The 19117-nt window shown below is 31.2% G+C and overlaps 1 protein-coding gene across 4 annotated transcripts in view; it reads right to left on the reverse strand.

Annotated features, from left to right (window-relative positions):
* The window catches only part of LOC107447098 (uncharacterized), a 56900-nt gene that overhangs the window by 27965 nt on the left and 9818 nt on the right, over window positions 1–19117 (reverse strand). For 2 of the 4 annotated variants that reach the window (XM_071179077.1, XM_043038939.2), the window contains exon 1: window positions 12628–13033. The exons of the other annotated variants lie outside the window; for them this stretch is intronic. In XM_071179077.1, the coding sequence (XP_071035178.1) occupies window positions 12628–12757 (130 nt within the window). In that variant the 5' untranslated portion in view covers window positions 12758–13033. Of the gene's footprint in view, window positions 1–12627; window positions 13034–19117 lie in introns of those variants that run through there. 4 annotated transcript variants of the gene reach the window in all.

Consider the following 19117-nt stretch of genomic DNA (forward strand, 5'->3'; position numbering starts at 1 on the left):
ATTTTTTATTTCATCAAAATTTCCAAATATCAGAAAATATCAAAAAATGGACTTAACTGCATTGGCTTCTGAGCGGCTCATATATTTGTTTATCAAAAGAAAAAAAAATATTTTTTTATTTCGGAAGTCACGATGGCTTTTATTTAGAATTTATTAATTTTTTCTCATATTATATAAGAATAATCTAAGAGCAAAACGTAAATCTTAAATATAAGTACGTCGACTTAGTTGCACCCCCTGCAAGATTTATTAAGTGTCCTATCTTAAATTCACCATAAATATTTTTTAAATTAATAATATGAAACAAAAAACGCTGTGGTGAAGAGACATTCGGATACTTATAATCAATAATTTTATTTCAATTTAAGAAAATACAAAATAGTAATTGTGATGAAAAGGTAGAATTAAAGTACTAAATTGAAATACTGTATACATTTACCATATTGTAATGAATTGTGAATGCGCCCTCAAACGTCGTGCGGGGTGTTATTTACCCTACTGTGATTAAGCAGTATTTTTCTTATATTTCCGGGATCTTAGATATTTCCTTAAAAAAAAGTGAGAAGTAAATAAATGAAAGAGAAATCTGTACAATGTCGCGACTTTGAAACTCAACAATACGAAAACAGAACGAAGCGTAAATACTCAAAAAGAGGGAGATATGAAAAAAAAAAAACTTTTTCTAGGTAATATTTTTATGGGAATTCTTTTATAGTTCAATAACGAAACGAAGTCATTGGCCTTAAATGTTGCGTGATTCATCCGGTAATATAAACAAAGAAGGATATATTTTATCTACCGACCTTCAGAACAAATAGATTCAATTATCTTTTAATAATCGTTAACTAATTAGAAACTGTTTTATCCCTTTACAGTTCACCTACTTAATCTCAGTATTTTGTTGAATTCGTTCATAGTACTTCCTCCTCCTAGACGCATTTTGTATTATAAATTAGAAAAATAGAGCGACAGCAAAAAATTATCTTCAGGGGGCTATTATTTCGCTTAATTGGGGGGAGCAATACAATAATCTTTAAAGACAAACCATAAAAAATTCACTATTTTCTTAAAAAGATTATTGTATCAAAATATTGATTTTCGTTAAAATGTGAATGTTACAGCATAAGCCACGAAAATCTATATACATATTTCTCTTACACGGCGACAAAAAAAAGTCTCATTACAACTCCCCGAATGGCAACGCTAGAAAATCAACCAAAGATTGCCGCTAAAAATGTCACATGCCAAATCTGGATGAGGTGGCTCAACATATAGCGCTTTTAAAATCGGAAACTGAAATAACCAGAGAGAACTGAAATAACCAATCTCATACTATTAAGCTAGGCAGAAGTGAGTAGTCTTTGTCGATAGATCTCTATTTTAGTATTTTGTCGAAAGCGCTTTTTTTTTCTTCACGAATTTATATATTACCAATTTATTTGACGATTTTTGATTTATATCACGAATTTATTTGTTTTATCACGAATTTATTCTAAGACTTATACTTATGTTTTTAACAAAGTTGTGAATCGTTCATAGTTATTATTTTTTAAAAATATAATGTTTATATCCATTGCTATTAACTTAATTCAATTTTTAATAGACTTAATTATAGCCAAAATTTTAACCTTTTTAAAGAGATATCAGTCTTAGAAATTTTATCTTAAGATTTTATACTATAGCACATTTCTAATAGGTTTAACGAATTACATGTCATTTATTTGAATTCAAATNTTTTATGAGTTCTTAAATGATATTTCCTGTGGTGGCGGATGTTACATTCCAAATGTTTTCTTCAAGAGTTCAATAGATGTGCTCTCCATTTCGATGCTCCATTTAAAAGTTTCCCCAATGGGAGCTTGTTCAAAATTTTGACTCATCTTTGCTGCAATACGAGTAAAAAATTTTATTAAGAAAGGTGAAGCAAGTCTATTTAAGGCAACAGACAATAAGGAACAGTCATTAAAAATAAAATAATACCAACCAATTAATTCTGTCAGCATATTGTAATGGTATGAGTAAGTTTTTTATTATAAGATTGCGTAGCAATTTTCGGAGGTTGGCGAGCAGGGGGAGCAGCCCACTAGTGTAAGTTATTTTATGTGATATTTTTGAATTTTTTTCAAACCACATCCATTTTGTGAAAAAATTATTTTTAAAAAATCCTACGTGCAACGAAAATTGCTTCATGCAGTTAAAAAAAAAAAAAAAAACTGAAGCAAGTTTGGATGATTTTTTTTCTCCATAAGTACAGCAAGTTATGGATAATTTTAAAAAAAGTTACAAAACATTGATTATTAGCTAACTTTTGGAATTTTTGTATTTATTACAGGATAAAAGATTAAAATATATACAATAAAAAAAAATGTATTAAAATAAAGTCGCACCGATTTCTGAGTCTTCCTTAAATAACAAAAGAAACTTACCACAACTTCGTGTAAACGAGAGGGACTAAAAATTACTCATAAAATAAAGTAGATTAAAAAAATAAAAAATTAAAAAAAAAAAAAAAGAGAGGGAGAACCGAGAAGAATTGAGAACACATAATTTTTTATTTATATGCAGCCCTCTAGATTATTTTTATGGCATAAATAAAATAATCTACATCATTACAGGGATTTGGAAGCGAAATACTCAGAAAAAAACGTTTAAAAGATGCCAAGATTGTATTCAAAGAGTCAAGGTTACTTAACTATTTGGCAAGTTGTTAAAGAGCTACTTGCTAAAAGGCACAGATAAGCAATTGAAAGAATACAACACTTGGAATCTACTCGTTAATATTCTAGAATTTACACATATTAAGATAAATTGATAGTAACTATTCCGTCCTTCAATGCTAAAGAGAGAGTTGATGACTATTTTGTGTTTCTTTCGATATTTGAATTGGAAACTATTGTGGATCTTTTAAAATATTTACTTTAAAGAAGGTCACATACTAGACCTACAAATAACTACTCGGCAAGTGGCGAGTTAGATGCTTAGCTCTTAAATGATATAAACAATTCACTTTTTCCAATTATTTTTTTTTTCTTCAATTTTTTTTATTACCCATCGAATTTTCCAGCTCGGTGAAGTCAATTCTGTATGGCATTTTTAAACTTATAAAAATAAAATAATTATTTAAATTTTTGCAACTAAAAAATAGGAGTGGCATTTCAGATAATGTAAAATATAATAAAAAGATCAGTAGAATGAAAAGTTTAATGGCGTAAGAACTAGGAACGACTACACAGCACCAAACGTAATGTCATAATGTAATAGTTCCTAATCATTTCCCATCCTTCCTACCATAGTCAACGGTTTCTAATTATTTTCAGCTATGGAATCCTGAACGACAGACCTTCTTTGAATAGAACATATTACTTACAGCAGTTTGTTACTACCTTTAGAGAGAAATTATTTCAGATGCTTCCTATTTCACTATTTGTCCCTTCCTTTGAATTTATTTTCAAAAACAAAATTCAAATAGCTAAATCAAATGGAGATTCTTTTACTTGGAAACCATTTTTTTAAGTGTTAATATATCGTTCCTTATTTGACAGTTTTATTTCTTTAAGTAAAAGAAAGCATTAAATTATTAATCATGCTCTAAAACAACACATTGAGGTTGACAACGAAAATATGTATAATCTTGGATCGCTTGATTAAAAACTTTATTCGCTTCAAAAATATATCGATATGAAATAACAGTCAAATAGTTACATCGAACAAACTAGACGCGTTTTAAAATTTCGACTTAAGAAACACAATTGATATTTCCGTTATCAAAAATACGAGAAATCATCAATTGTTGCTTACCGTTGGAATCTTGAGCATAAATTCAATTTTGACAAAGTCAAATTATTCTCATTCTAGTTACATCAGCTTATCTTGATATCCGGGAATCTTGTTTTATTTATATGAATGTTGATTCCCTTGTTAACGACGTTAGTTCTTCACCACCTCTCCATAGAGCGTAGAAATGCACTTTACTCTGCTTTCCTCTAGACCAGTGGTGCGCAAACTAGGGGTCGCGACTCCTGCGGGGGTCGCCAGAAGTTATTTGGGGGTCGCCAAATTTTTATGAAATGCATTATCCCTGCATGCTGCATACCATACAGTGTACATATAAAGAGTGAAGCGCCGTCACTCAGTGTTTAATTGCAATTGGATTTCCGAAATGTCACGAAATATCGAGTCAGAAGTCATAAAACGCATACAAAATTCATCTCTATTTGCTTCACAACTGGACGAGACTACCGAAGACTCAGCTTTGCCAAAAATTTTGGCTATCCGTGGAAAAACAATATCCCGTTTTATACAAGAATGTCATCAGAATGTTAATACAATTTGCATCAACGTATTTATGTGAAACTGGATTTAGCAAACTAGTTTCAATAAAAACTAAATACCGCTCGCGTTTAAACCCTGAAGATGATATGCGAATCGCAATTAGCAACATACATCCAAACATCGATGAGATAATTAGAAACTTGCAGCCACATACATCTCATTAAAGGGCAATTTACTGATTTTTGTGTTATACAAAAAGCATTTTCTTAAAATTATAAATAAAATTAATATCAGTCAAATATGATGATGTTTTTTTTCCGATGAAACGAAAGAAATGCGCGAAATATACATCGTATTTGTGAACATTTATCTCTAAGGGTCACCAAAAATTTTCTCTCTACAAAAGGGGTCGCAGTCGAAAAAAGTTTGCGCACCGCTGCTCTAGACTACTGTGGTTTTTCTATTTCTCACCTTTATTTATTATTATTTCTTATATATCCGTCGTTTAACAGTCGACCCAATTGTGGGTTTACGACTACTAATGTTAAACTCCGTAGCCTTGTAATTTTGAACCGATCCAGAAGGCATGGGAACTCCTGGATCAGTACCCCCAGAGGTATTGATTTGCTATGGGAACATGGAGAACTTTGCTACTCGACAGATTTAACGCGCATCAGTCACCATTTACTACACGGAGAGTCTTCAGCCGGCTGGGATCGAACCCACGAACTCTTTGACATGGGTCCAGTGCCCTACCGACCAGGCTATCCCGACCCTTCACCTTCATTTTTCTAATTTTCGTTACAACGTTACGTTTTATATTTCAAATCACTTTTGTTTCTTCTTATTCACGTCTGGCAAATCTTGAAAATGGAAGCCTGCTTTTGAGCGCTTTAAACATGCCTTATTTCCTACTTAATATTTTTGAAGCAAATGAAGTTTTTAAATCGAGTAATATCTTACCTCTTCAGTTTCTTGGGATTATTTATTAAACGAAGTCTTATACTTAAAACCTATGTATACATACACACAGAACCCCAAATTTCAATATTGGTACATATTGAAAAACTAAACAAAACAAAATGTAATGGAAATGCCCGAAATTAATAAAAATAGGATTTAACTCAGTGTCAAGAAATGAAATTCATTCAGTTAGTTGGTTTAACAATTTAAAAATAGAGTTCGTAACCAGATAAACTAATCTATATAGAAATTGAATGCATCAGATTTAAAGAAAAAGAGTAAAGATATATAGCTTCCATTTGAATAGAGCCATTTTAAACGAGACTGTGATAAGCACCCATTGTACACAGAGACCAGGAACTAAATAAGACAACTGAACTTCAGACAATTAAGAACATAAAATGGAACACGAAGTGTTGGTTGAAGTGGAAGGGGAAGAAAAAAAAAAAGGTCTAACTACGTCATCACTGAGAGACAAATTATTGAGTTGATTAAAACAGTCTTAATGGTGAGACAAAAGATAACAGCATTTAAAACTGTCACAACAAGCATATGGTTTTTTAAACATTTAATTATGACAGAGATAGGATTTCTTGATGTCCCGTGCAGTAAAATTTCATTACTTACAAGGGCATATGTAGTGGGAGGCTGATGGGGCACGAGACCCGAAAGCCTTCAAAATTTGGACATCTTCAGGGACGCAGCGAGGATAAATAGGGCATGCCTAAAAAAACATTAAAAGTTTCCTAGAAACAGTACAAATGGAATAAAAAAAATTATAGAAACTATCTCATGTAAACAATTTTTTTTTTTGTGTGCCTAAATATTGTCTCTTAACACCTGTAAATTACATTAATAAAATAATAAAAAATGAAATTGAATATGTACCTTATTTTAAAAATAAAATATAGATAATTTCTTTTTTTTTTTTTACCAAGTCACTGTCTCCAACTTCCATTTATAAATTTTTGAAGAAAAGGTTAATTGAAATAAGAATGAAGTTGTTTTAAAGATGGTCTAACGCAAATAAATGCATACGGAGAGTAAATGAAAAAATACGGATATCACCCTTAATAACTTTAGATTTAACCCGTTATAAGGCAGTGGGAAGCATACGTCCCATTATATTCAGCCTCATTAATATTTAAATGTTGGTGGGAAGATGTTGATTTGTGCAGCCATCTGCAGATAACTTCAAATAGAATAAATATATAAAATAATATATATATAACAATGAGGAGTTTCGTTTTCATAAATGTGGATAACAGTAAAGGTTGCTTTTAAATGAGTTTCTATATTTAGCTTTTAAAACGCTTTTCTATTCATAAATCAATCTCAATACCAAAAACATAACATTGCTGGAAATAAATGGAATAAAGGTTAAAGGTCAAATTTTTATGTACTATGCAATCTTAAAGGTTCGAAGAACACACATTAAATTAAGTATGCTAATTATTTAGAACTATCAATATACCTTAAGATATATTTTAAAGGCAATTTTTGGAATAAAATTTTGAATTTTTCAAGTGTGAATAAAACTATTTATTAGAAGAGAGAATAGTATGAGAATATTTTAGTTTAATTAAGCTACGCAGCGGGGCGATTAGGTGCTATGTGATAGTTTAACGGTATATCAGCCGGAAGAGTAACTATATTATTTATTCAAGGATGGGGGGGGGTAAGAAATGATCACCACAAGGATGTTTTCGGCACAGCTAGTATGAATTAGATCGAAATTAGAATAATTCGGAGAATTTTTTTGTAAATAACATGTAAATAACTGCTTATTTTGGAACGGAAGGTGAGCCGGCGAAGTTAAGAACAACAATCTCAATCACAACACTGCCTTTAATAAACAGTATCATCATATTAATATAGTTTCAAGGGCAATACACACCAAAAGCCGTGATAGCTCAGGGGAAAGTGTTCACTTTCTAATCACATGAAACGGGTTCGAATCCTAGCAATGGCTGGTCCATACGAATTCCGCACCCAGCTCGCACCGATCACAGCTTTGACGTAAAAATATCCTCAGTGGTAGACGGATCATAGGTTAGAGCAGTGGTTCCCAACCTTTTGTGTACCATCGCCCCCCTCTTGGGGTTGGCTGACACTTATCGCCCCTTTCTCTTTTTGCTCAAAAAACCATTCATTGCTGCTTGTGAGCAACCAAACACTGAAAATATGCTAAGCTATTTGATTTTAATTTAAATTGTAATGCAAATAAGGAGACACATTTATCCTGTCATTTTTATTAATTAAAAAAGATTGTGCATCTCTTTTTTTTTTTCAAAAAGAAATGATATTTAAAACGGAATAATCAAAACAAAAGTACATTTTTTAAAATTCATATTTTAATGTAATCATGAAAAAGTTAAAACGTTAACAACTAAAATTTGAGGGAAAAAATGAAGAGTGAGAAAGTACATTTTCCCCACTTCAATGACTGTCCTATGCTTGGTGTATTTCAAGTTAAAGCTTGAATGTCAAGTTTTATGCTCGTCAGATTTAAACGCGGTGCTCCTTTGAAGCAAATGTCCAACCTACCTCTTTGCTTTGTGAGCAGCTGGAAGACGGAACTAAATCTCTCTCCACTAAATATGTTGACGGGAACGAGATGAGAAGCGGCTCAGCTTGTTTCCACAATTGTGGATAAGTGTCCACAAGCTTTACCCAAGCTAACTCGTAAACGTAATTTTTAAAGACGACATTAGCCTCACAGTCATATTTCAAATCTAAAACCTCAGTCTACAAAGAGGAAGTGAGCTTATCCATAACTTCAAAAGAGAAAGGATCGAAAATCCAAACCGGAATTTCTAATTTCATCAAATCCTTAAATCTTGATTCCATTACTGATCAAGGTGATCAGTAAAAATTAAGATTTTGTTTTCGAGAATCTCGATATCTGCCATTGAACACTTTTTTAGAGTTGGAAATTGCATTAGCTCTTTGCGACCAATGTTTGGCTTGTAGGTATCAAACTTGGCGATGAATGAAGATATGATTCCCTTAGCCCTGATAATGTTCATTTTATTTCCTTGAAGTTTTACGTTGATTTCCTACATTTTTTCAAAACTATCAGTAAGGTACGCAGTTTCCAACTTGCGTTGCTTCAAACTCTCACTTAAAACAGGATCAGTGGTGTCGAGAAACTCAGTAACCGAATCCAGCAATTCGAAGAAACGGCTCAGTTTCCTTTTGAAAGCCATCTCACAGCTGTATGTAGGAGCAGGAATTCGAAATCTTCATCATTTTCATGGCAAATTTCTTGCAACAAACGGTTATTAGGAGAATTAGCTTTTATTGATGCCAGAAATAACCAATTTTTCGCAGCCAAAAGTTGACGATGAATGACATAATAAATGGTGAGATAACTTCCGGAACTTCTTTTTTAAGGTGACCCAGAAACCCAGTATTACTACCAGATATGGTAGGAGCACCATCTGTTGCACAAGCACTTACATTTGTGAGGGAAATTTCTTTTTCCTCAAAATAATCTTTGACCAATTTAAAAATCGACGATCCTTTTGTATCTGTGTTTAAAGTTCTAGTAAACAACATTTCCTCGTTAATCTCCTTACTCTCAGTTAAGAATCTCACATAAGCTAAAGCAGCTTTGTTATCTATCACAGTTGATTCATCAATCTGCAAAGCAAATTTACCTTCCTTCAAAAATCTGATGAGTTTTGATTCAACGTCGGCGGCCATCTCATCAATACGCCTGGAAACAGTATTATTGCTCAGAGGAACAGAGTGACTTATCAGATTTCCGCCTGCGATACCAAAACATATGACGAAAACGATCCTGCACTTGAATTTTTTTTTAATTTTTAACTATCATAATTCTTTGTCTACACCAGAACCATAAGTTTCATATATATTTTCAATTTCAATCTCAAATAGCTTTTGTTATTAATATTATTGGTAATTTTTATCTTTTGAATACTCGTCGCCCCCTGATCGCCCCCCGAAGGATTATCGCCCCCTTAAGAAGCTCTATCGCCCCATTTGGGGCGATCGCCCCCAGGTTGGGAACCACTGGGTTAGAGTAACCTTGCCGTCAGGATAACCGTGGGAGGTTCTCGTGGTCTTCCTCCTCTCCATGTAAAGCAAATGCGGGTTAGTTCCATCAAAAAGTTCTCCACGAAGGCAAATTTTGCCTAATACTTGATCCAAGATTTCCCTTGTCTTCTGGCAGATAACAATTAGTCATTTATGAATATAAATAAAATAAAAAAATAAATAAAAAATGATAAAATAGACTGCCTTATTTTAAGATTTATGCATGTGTATTTGCTTAGCTAATGATTTTTTTCTTTCGAAAAATTACTAGTAAAACGTTTTCAATTAACCTGAATATAAACAAATAAAATATCTGAACACAAATAAAATATTTGAATCTCAATAAAATACAAATGAAATTTAAGAGAACACTGCGTTTATCCTAAAAACATTTTATCCCCGCATGTAAAATACACAGAGATAACAAACCAAGTTATTACATCCAAACTACATTAAGGGAATGAGGTTGTATATTTCATAGCCAGATACAGAAATACCATCGTATTAAATATTTCAATTTAACATAATAAGAGCATTTATTTTTGTTCTGCTATCTAGTAGCAAGATGTCATTACCATTAACAATAATGCGGTCATTTTTCATGGAAAAAATCTATCAATTTATTAATTTCAGGTAAATTCTCTTAGATTTTCATGATCTTCATTACCGATTGTGTGATATGTAAATGTAAACATCTGATAAGAAATAATGGAAAAGGCTATTCTCAAGATCTTGGCGAACCAAGCTCAAGATATACCTATAGATGAGAGTTTTGTAGAAAGCCGAAATTCGAACCAGAAATGGATATTTTTAGTTTTTACCTCAATCAAATAAGAAAAGAAAATGGAGGTGCTACCAAGAGGCGTAGCTAAGGTTTACAACAGTGCACAGGGACAAACCATAAGACAAACTCAGTTTTTGCACCCCTTACAATATGTTACAAGAAATAAAAGGGAACTTTAGGAACCATTTTAAATTTTAGCTATAGTAAAAACTTAAATCAACCGTATTTAGCGTTTTTTTTTTTTTTTTTTTAAAGTTATACATTGAATACTTCACTCCATTTCACAGTGCAGGTTACTAATGTAGTTTCTATTACACTCAGATGTTTTTGATTGCGTTTGTTTTTTGTTGAATGTTAAGTGGGCTCTTAAAACTCATTTTTCATTCAACATATAGACAATTCGATAATAAATTTGAAAAGAAAAAAGTGCAAAACGAACTTCATTAATAGTCTTAGTACGACAATAATAGTTAATAGACTTAGTTAAATTTTTTGGTAAATCGTATAAAAATTTTGAGGAGTTATTGGGCTTGTAATTAGCAAATAAAACTCGGTATATTTAAAAGAGAAAAACATTTTACTCTGGAATTAATTTTCAATTATTCTTCATGAATTCAGCGTTCCTCTAAAACAGTGCTTAGAGACAGATGTCCCCTTTTACCTCCCTCCCCCGCCAGCTACGTCATTGATCCTAATCAATTGGTTGTTGCATAGGAATTTTTTCCCTCAATGTTGTGAAAAACGTTTCTGACGCTACTGAAATAGAATATATGGCAATGAAAGTATATTCAAAAAATAAAAATACCCCCCCACCCCAAATTTTTTTTTTTTATTTTTGACACTGATTCTCTTTTATAAGAATGATAAACAAGCTTAAATAGTATCAAATTTTACAAAATTAATCATCACTAGTAAAATGTTTAAATTTCCCCCCCCCCTTCCTTTTTTGATTTAAATCGGTAAGTCAAGTGTCAATAGTCCAAATCATTATTTTCATTTTATTTATTTTTTTCCAATTTAAGCAGCTATTTCTAGTAGAAAATTTTACTAATAAAGATATCCTAATCAGGGCAATTTTGAACGTACTTTGCGTAACTCTAAAAACTCAGTTTAGATGGTAAAATTAATGGGTTACTTGAAAGAATCGAAGAGTAAAACGAATAGGTGGGTAAAGAAAATCTTGAAACCTCAACTGATAGGAGAAATACTAAACAGGAAGAAAGTCATCTTATTTGTGTTAACCAGCATGCCTTCCTTAGGAGCAATACCTGATATCGTAAAGAATGCGTTTTATGTCCGGCATCAAAGACATAACTAACCTTGAGACACAACTAAATGAAATTCGACGAAAACAATCTTTAACATCTAAGGAAAATTGCAGTTCTCAGATTTAAAAACACTCAAACTAAGTTGGTCTACAATTATATTTCCTACTGCAGTTAATTCAATTACCGATTCTCGTACTATAAGTCTTCATTAACATAACACTCTATTCAGGGTTGGTTATAATATAATGAAACATGCATTTTATTGCTTTTTAGAAATTTTTTAGTAACTTAAACAAGTACCATTTCCTTATGCATCAGAAAAATTGGCATTTTGGATTGGAAGGATTATCAATTTGATAAATTTTAGCTTTGATGAATTTAAACAAATAATATAAGCTGAAAGAACATAAAATAAAAATTTAATATTAATAACTAAAACTGTAAAAATGGTTTATTTGAAGCATAATATGCTTGCAGATTAATACATAATAATGCAAATATATACAAAATTGTTTTTTTAGTCACAACATCTTAGTGTTTATAATTTAATTTAGAGATCTTTCAATTGAATTCAGATATTCAAATTTATTTTTTAATAGAATTCAATGATTAAATAACTCTTTTTTACTACTGATATACAAACAACTTCGTGGCAAATTATGGGGATACTATAATTTATTAAATAACATTTAAGAATTTTAAGGGGGAAAAATTCACATAATTTAGTGTGTAAAGTTCACAAAATGTGTCTAACATGAAACATAATGTCTGAAACATGACTAAGATAGAAATTTTTTTAAATTCTAATTATTATAGATCGATAATTATATAATTATATTAAATCATTATGCAAGCTAGTTATAATTAATTACAAATAATAACTATAAAAACTTAAAAAGTCACTCCAAAACCTTCCCTCTATTATTAGTGCCTACAAAGAATACTGTTACAGGAAAGCATAAATAGTGAAATCAATAATACAATGTCAAGGCTTTTTGTTAAGTCACTGATGATAAACAAAATTACATTTCACAGGATGGAGACCTGATTTTTTAAAATCAATTTCATAAATAAAAATAATTAATTCCAGCTACAGAACCTTTTAATATCAATCCAAATTGAGATGTAATAATGTCTCATATATGATTCATATTTAATCAATCAACTGAAGACATCCACGAAAAAAACAAATTTGTCAGCTCACAGGAATGTAATATAACAATCGAAAGACAAAGTTTATTAATTTTATAAACAAAATCTCTCAAAACATTAACTTACATCCTTGATCAGCCGTTCGGGGCGTTCTAGAAGGAGATGTCGTCGTCTCATTATTAGAAGGCTGCCGCACAATCATTATGTTACCATTCTTTTCCCAGAAACGAGTACCGCGTAATATAGCGTCCATCATTTCTTGAACACTTAATAACACAATCACATCACAAACAGATGTAATCCAGATTACACTTAATGTTTAATCCAACATATAGGCGTAGTTACAACGTTAAAAAATGCACTGAATTCTTGAAGAGGACCGATGGCGGATGGTACGGGAATGGGAACTGCGGGAGTAACGGGCAACAGTTGCCCATGCGCGTGATCGAGTCATCATCCCTCCCATGCTGCCTTTCGGGATGAGGACATACATAGGGATGAGGATGATGTTCCCGAACGAAAAGGAAGGGGTGATGGACAAAATATGTAATCGCTTTTTACGTCGCGACGTTTAATAACTTCAACGTGACATCTTCAAATGTGGATGGTAGACTTTGTGGTTTCAAAAAGAGCTACCGAAAATAACAAGCGAAAGCAGACGATAATTTGAAGTTTCGCAAGATTTATTGAGGACGGTAGCAAGGACAAGATGAAATGACAAATGCAGGGATAAATAATTTTATTTCCTCAGTTTTTGATGTTTATTTTTCGTAGGACGTTTGTGAAACTAGTTGCATTCAAATTAGTTTACATTTAATACAGTATTTATCCTATTTACGGGCTCGAAGAATAAGCCCTTTTCATAAAATTTAATAAACCAGGAACCATCATATTCCTTTAAATCAAGTTCAGTTCACAGGGGGGCGCGATTATTTTTAAAATAAATAAATCCTGAAAATAGCAATTTATACAAATGAAAACCATGCAGGACATTTTGCGTTGACACATGTATTTTTGCTCCATAATTCCTAATTTTCCTTCATAATTTCTCAATGTAAAATTTAAAAAATTGTTTATTATTTGATTTTCAATAAATTATATTTTATTACATTAAGACTAGACTAATGTAACAAAATAAAAATCCATAAATAGAAAACTTGTACAATTGACTAAAATGTGCTAAATTTTCCTAGGTACATTTCTACACGGGACAGGGGCCCCCATCAGGGGGGAAGGTGGGAGCAGGATGCGCCCACTTAAAGCTTGGGGGGGAATTTAGAATTTGCCCAAGAGCTTGGGGCCACTGACACGGGAAATTAATTTTTTAAATTAAATTTTCCGAAACATTACTATTTAAACGTAGATACAAATCTTCAATAAAAGGGATAGTTAAAACTTCCCTCTGAACTTTATTTTCCGTTACTATGACGTCCATCCTCTCACCGATTCTCTAACTACCATTATAAAACTGCTTTATATATTAACGAAAGAGAATCATTCAATATTTTTTTATTACCATGCCATGACAATTGTCTATACCCTGACAACCCTTCAAAATTATCACGTTTAATACGCTTGAGAATTTTTTTTATCAAAAATGAAATAGAAAATTTTACACATTCTTCTTCTTCTTTGTCAGCGCTACAACCCCTTGCAGACCTTGGCTGCTTCAACAGCTGACAAACGCCAGCACCTCCTATCCATGGCAACTCCCTTCCAATTTCTAATCTTTAGGCTTAGTTTACACATTAGGCGTCTATAATAATTCTTGGATCGAGGGAAAAAAAAAACAAAAATGTCATCAAAATCTATCTAATCACTACTGAAGAAACCAGAAATGAAAACAACAAAACCTATTTGATTGCCAGAGGAAACAAATATAAGGTGAAAGGTGATTGTTAGACTCAACTAACGGTTTCAGAAGGCAATCAAACAAGTTTTGATGTTTTTCATTACACATCCTTAAGAGTCATTCAGTGAGATTTCTCGTGTGCATAATTACTTAAGTTTTCAGTTTTTGGACAAGGACTATTTATATATAAGCGGCTACTACAGAATACCTAAACAGGGGTCTGTTTAGAAGAAATTAAATGATAAAATATTATGTAAATAAAAATTAACTTACATCAATTTTTAAAAAAAACTAATATAAATTTAAGAATTGTTTAATGATACATAACTAAGTTGTGTTATTTAAAATATGTCAATTGAAATTCTCAAAAATGTGAGTGATTTTGTTTCCATTATTCGTCAGAAATGAATATTCTGTGTCGTGCAGCATAGGCTAAATACCAAATATTTGTACGCTGCATCTCTAACTTAGTAGCAGCAATAGCTGTTTATTTTTGAAAATTTAAATTTTTTTAAAATTATAAATTTACAGTGTTGAGCATAATCTTGTATCCATTTACAATTTAAAAACTCCTTGAAAAGGCTTTATCCAATGACAGGACCCTTTTTGCACAAATTCACAAAACAGGACCCTGGGTGAAAGAATGTAACTTAACGCTTATTTCACATTCACAAATTACGAGCAATTTTTTCACAATTTTACAAAAACAGGATCTTTCACAAAATGTCTGGACAGACCCCTGCTAATACAAGCTATTTACATTGATTAAACTGTTAGCGTCCAATAAGATGTTTTATAAACTATTGTATAAATAGTAAGAATTATTCTTAAAACTTATTTAATCTATCATAAAACTCTTACTGATTAAAAAAAAGACTCAGTCTTATATTTAGCCACGGAGAGAAAAATAGTTCCTGGCGCCATATCTATTCCATTTTACACTACGTAGTAAGTAATGAGCAATCATTCGATCCGGGAACGTGTGAAGGATCTTACGTAAATTAATCAATGACAAACTTTAACAGCTGACAGAATCACTAACAAAATTAGCTATCGATCACAAGATCAAATGTTAAGCTTATGAGTATAAATCATTTTGTTGAAAATTTTCATAGGAATATTATGTAATAAAATGTACGTTTAAAGAATTTTTAATTCGCACTTCTTGTTGCATGGGAATAAAATTTCTTTTCTCGTGTGTTCATTCAAAAAAGTTTAACGAAAAAAATAAATAAATAAATATTTTAGCCACAATTTGTTTAAGCTACATCTGATCTATTTCAATTGGACTCACTGATAGAAATATTTAGTAAAACTTTTTCAGAATATAAAATTAATATAAGGAAAAAAAATCACAGAACAAAAAAAGAAAAGAAAAAAAAAATCACAGAACAAAAAAAAGAAAAGAAAAAAAATACCGGGNCGGGGGGGGGGGAGTTATTTTACGGTAGCAATGAAAACTATAGAACACTAAGTGTTTATCTGTTGCTCTCTTTAAAAATTATACATTACATTAACAAACAATTCGATTTATGTAATTCCTGTATTGTACACAAAATATATCAATTCTATTCTTGGTCGAAAAATTAACACTGCAGTCACAAGTAGCAAGGATTTTGCGTAAAAACGTAAATTTCTTTAAGAATTCCACCTTTTCCGGATAATATAAACATTAAACATGTAATGAAAGTAAAACCATTTAAAAAAAAGGTTTTAACACATACCCCCTCCCCCTCCCCCAAAAAAAATTACAATTAATGATTAATTCGATCGTTTAATTAATACTTAATTAAACGATTGGATTAATTCGATCAATTAATTATTAGAACAGATTGGATCAACCAATTCACTGGTTATAATTGTTCTTCTCTTATTAAGTAAATTTTGAGTTGAAGATACGATGAACTTGGCTGGAAAAAATAATCATTATAACAAAACAAAAAAAAACAAAAAGTATTCCCTATCTTAGAGGATTTTAATCTCAAATCAACCATAAAAAAGTACAGTTTACCTCAAACTGAAGCATACGTGTAAAAGCGTTTTATTTCATTTGCTATTTTACGTGATTGTAAAGTTGTACATTGACATAATAAATTTGACTGGAGAAATAATCCCGTCAAAAAAAAAAGATGTAAAAAATTATCCTCCTCATTAAATATTAAAAATCGCCCTCGTAAACAATCACAATTAATCCTTTAAACCAGTGTTTCTTAACCTTTTTGATATAATGGACCCCTTTAAAAAATTTTTAAGAAGTCACGGACCACCCCCCTGTAAAAAAAAATAATTGCAAAAAACATCAATTATTAGAAAACATTTTATTTTATTATTTTAATAGTATACAAAATTTTTATAATTAAAATTTTTAATGTGAAGGTTGCTGCTGCTTTTCCTTAATTAATAAATTTAATTGGGGGATGGTTTTCAACAAAGCAACGTGTATATTATGAACATTCAATCGATTTCGATGTTATATTTTTATTGTCACAAGTTTGGAAAATTCCGCTTCGCAAAGATACACTGTAGCAAACGGAATTATAGCTGCCATAGTTCGATTCACAGGCAATGGGTAGGCTTCCAAACGTTTTAAAAATTAGGAGTAGTCAGCGGACCCCCAAAATATAACTCATGGACCCCTTAGGGGTTCATGAACCACAGGTTAAGAAACCCTGNTAATGTGAAGGTTGCTGCTGCTTTTCCTTAATTAATAAATTTAATTGGGGGATGGTTTTCGACAAAGCAACGTGTATATCATGTTCAACATTCAATCGATTTCGATGTTATATTTTTATTGTCACAAGTGTGGAAAATTCCGCTTCGCAAAGATACACTGTAGCAAACGGAATTATAGCTGCCATAGTTCGATTCACAAGCAATGGGTAGGCTTCCAAACGTTTTAAAAATTAGGAGTAGTCAGCGAACCCCCAAACTATAACTCATGGACCCCTTAGGGGTTCATCAACCACAGGTTAAGAAACCCTGCTTTAAACTAATTTATAGTTTTAATATAAAAAATTGTCTAAGATATTTAAGAAAAAGAAGAAAAACTACCTTCCCTGATTTTGCATTTAAGTGAAAAAAAATGGCGACAAAAAAAATTGCAGCTATTTTTTTCCAGTTACGTAGATGTACGAGATAATATAAGGCGGAAACAATCTAAACGAAATACTAATTACACGCTTAAAATGGCCTAATGACTTTGAAACGATAGTGATGGATTTTCTCGTAAAAATATAAACGATAAGATAGAAAAGAAAGATAGCTTTTTCTTAATCATATTTTACAAGATAAATGTGTTCCCTTATGTCCAGTACCATGAGCAAGTGTAATTATAATTAGGGTGATTTAACGAATGAATCGCGATAAGAATACTGTCACAAGGCAGTTTTAAAAACAAAATTAAATTCCTGAATACCAAGAAAAAGGTTGAGAACGCCTACGTGAATTCACTAAATATACCAGACGAAATTATAATAACAGCAATTATTAAATATAATACACATATTTAACAGTTTTTAAAAAAAAAATCTTAAAAATACAATAATCTAATACAAAAATCTTAAATCAAAAAGTAGAAGAAAGTATCTTAAGTTCTTTGCCAACCCGCTCAACGTAACTATTATGTTGGCTGGTTGTAAAGTAATCTTATTATATTTATAAATATAAATTAGTAACAATTGGTCGAAAGTGCTTAGTATAAAATATATATCTTAAAAGTACTAACGAAGCCCAGCGAGGAGATAAAGCAGCAAAAAACATTAGATTGGATTGATAAGCTCGTTCTTCGCGTTCTTATTTAAAACTTGCAAATTGAAAACTCTTAGTTTTACCTGCAAATATGTACTTAATGTGCTTTGAATTCTATGTTTTAACCGTTTTAATAATATGATAGATAATCATAAAAATGACCAATAATTAGGTTGGTTATGACAGATAAAAGTATGCTAAAAATGCAGGAATTTATTTTAGCTGATTTCGCAGCTGATTTAAATCGATTTTATAATTATATACAACGTATTAATTATATATAAAATACGTAGGCCCATTTGATTGAAACGCAAAAGTTTTTTTATTTTTTAAGCTCTATCAAAAGATGCTTTTATTTAAAAATGCAAAAAAAGAAAAAGAAAAAAAGAAACACATTTTTTTAACATAAACCAATTAAAAATATAATAAATTTAACACATTAAAACAAAAAAATTAATTCCTCGTATTCCTTAGACTGTTAACCATAAAAAAAATCAGTCAAAAAATGAGTTCAATCGATTTTGGTATTTTTTTCTTTTCAACGCCAATTGGTTGGTGTCTCACAATACGATGGTAAGAAGTAAAAGAAATAAAATAAAAAGTAACATGAGTTCTGCATTTATTCAACTATTTTACAAAATTGTCAAAACTTTCAAAGAACATAAAATTAGAAAACATAGCCTAAAATGAATATTTTCGTTTCTGGCTTATTAGAGGAAAGGTTAATAACCTTTAAATGCAACCCACGGAATATTTTTATAACATTTCCATTTTTGAATGCCTTTACGAACATTGGCAACACACGAACATAGGCAACACAATCAAGAGAGACGCAAAAGAGCCCAAGACGCAAGAGGAAATTTAATTCTTCCCCCACTCTACTCCAAACCACTTCAGACTCAACAATCGATAAAAAGGCTTTCATCGAAAACCCTCCTGCAAGAGACAATAATTCACACACATACCATCCAATCCCAAGAGAGTTAGTTTAAAAAAAAAAACTTTCAAGTTTTCTAC

The sequence above is a fragment of the Parasteatoda tepidariorum genome, chromosome 1 (assembly GCF_043381705.1).
Source record: "Parasteatoda tepidariorum isolate YZ-2023 chromosome 1, CAS_Ptep_4.0, whole genome shotgun sequence".
Taxonomy (NCBI): Eukaryota; Metazoa; Arthropoda; class Arachnida; order Araneae; family Theridiidae; genus Parasteatoda; species Parasteatoda tepidariorum.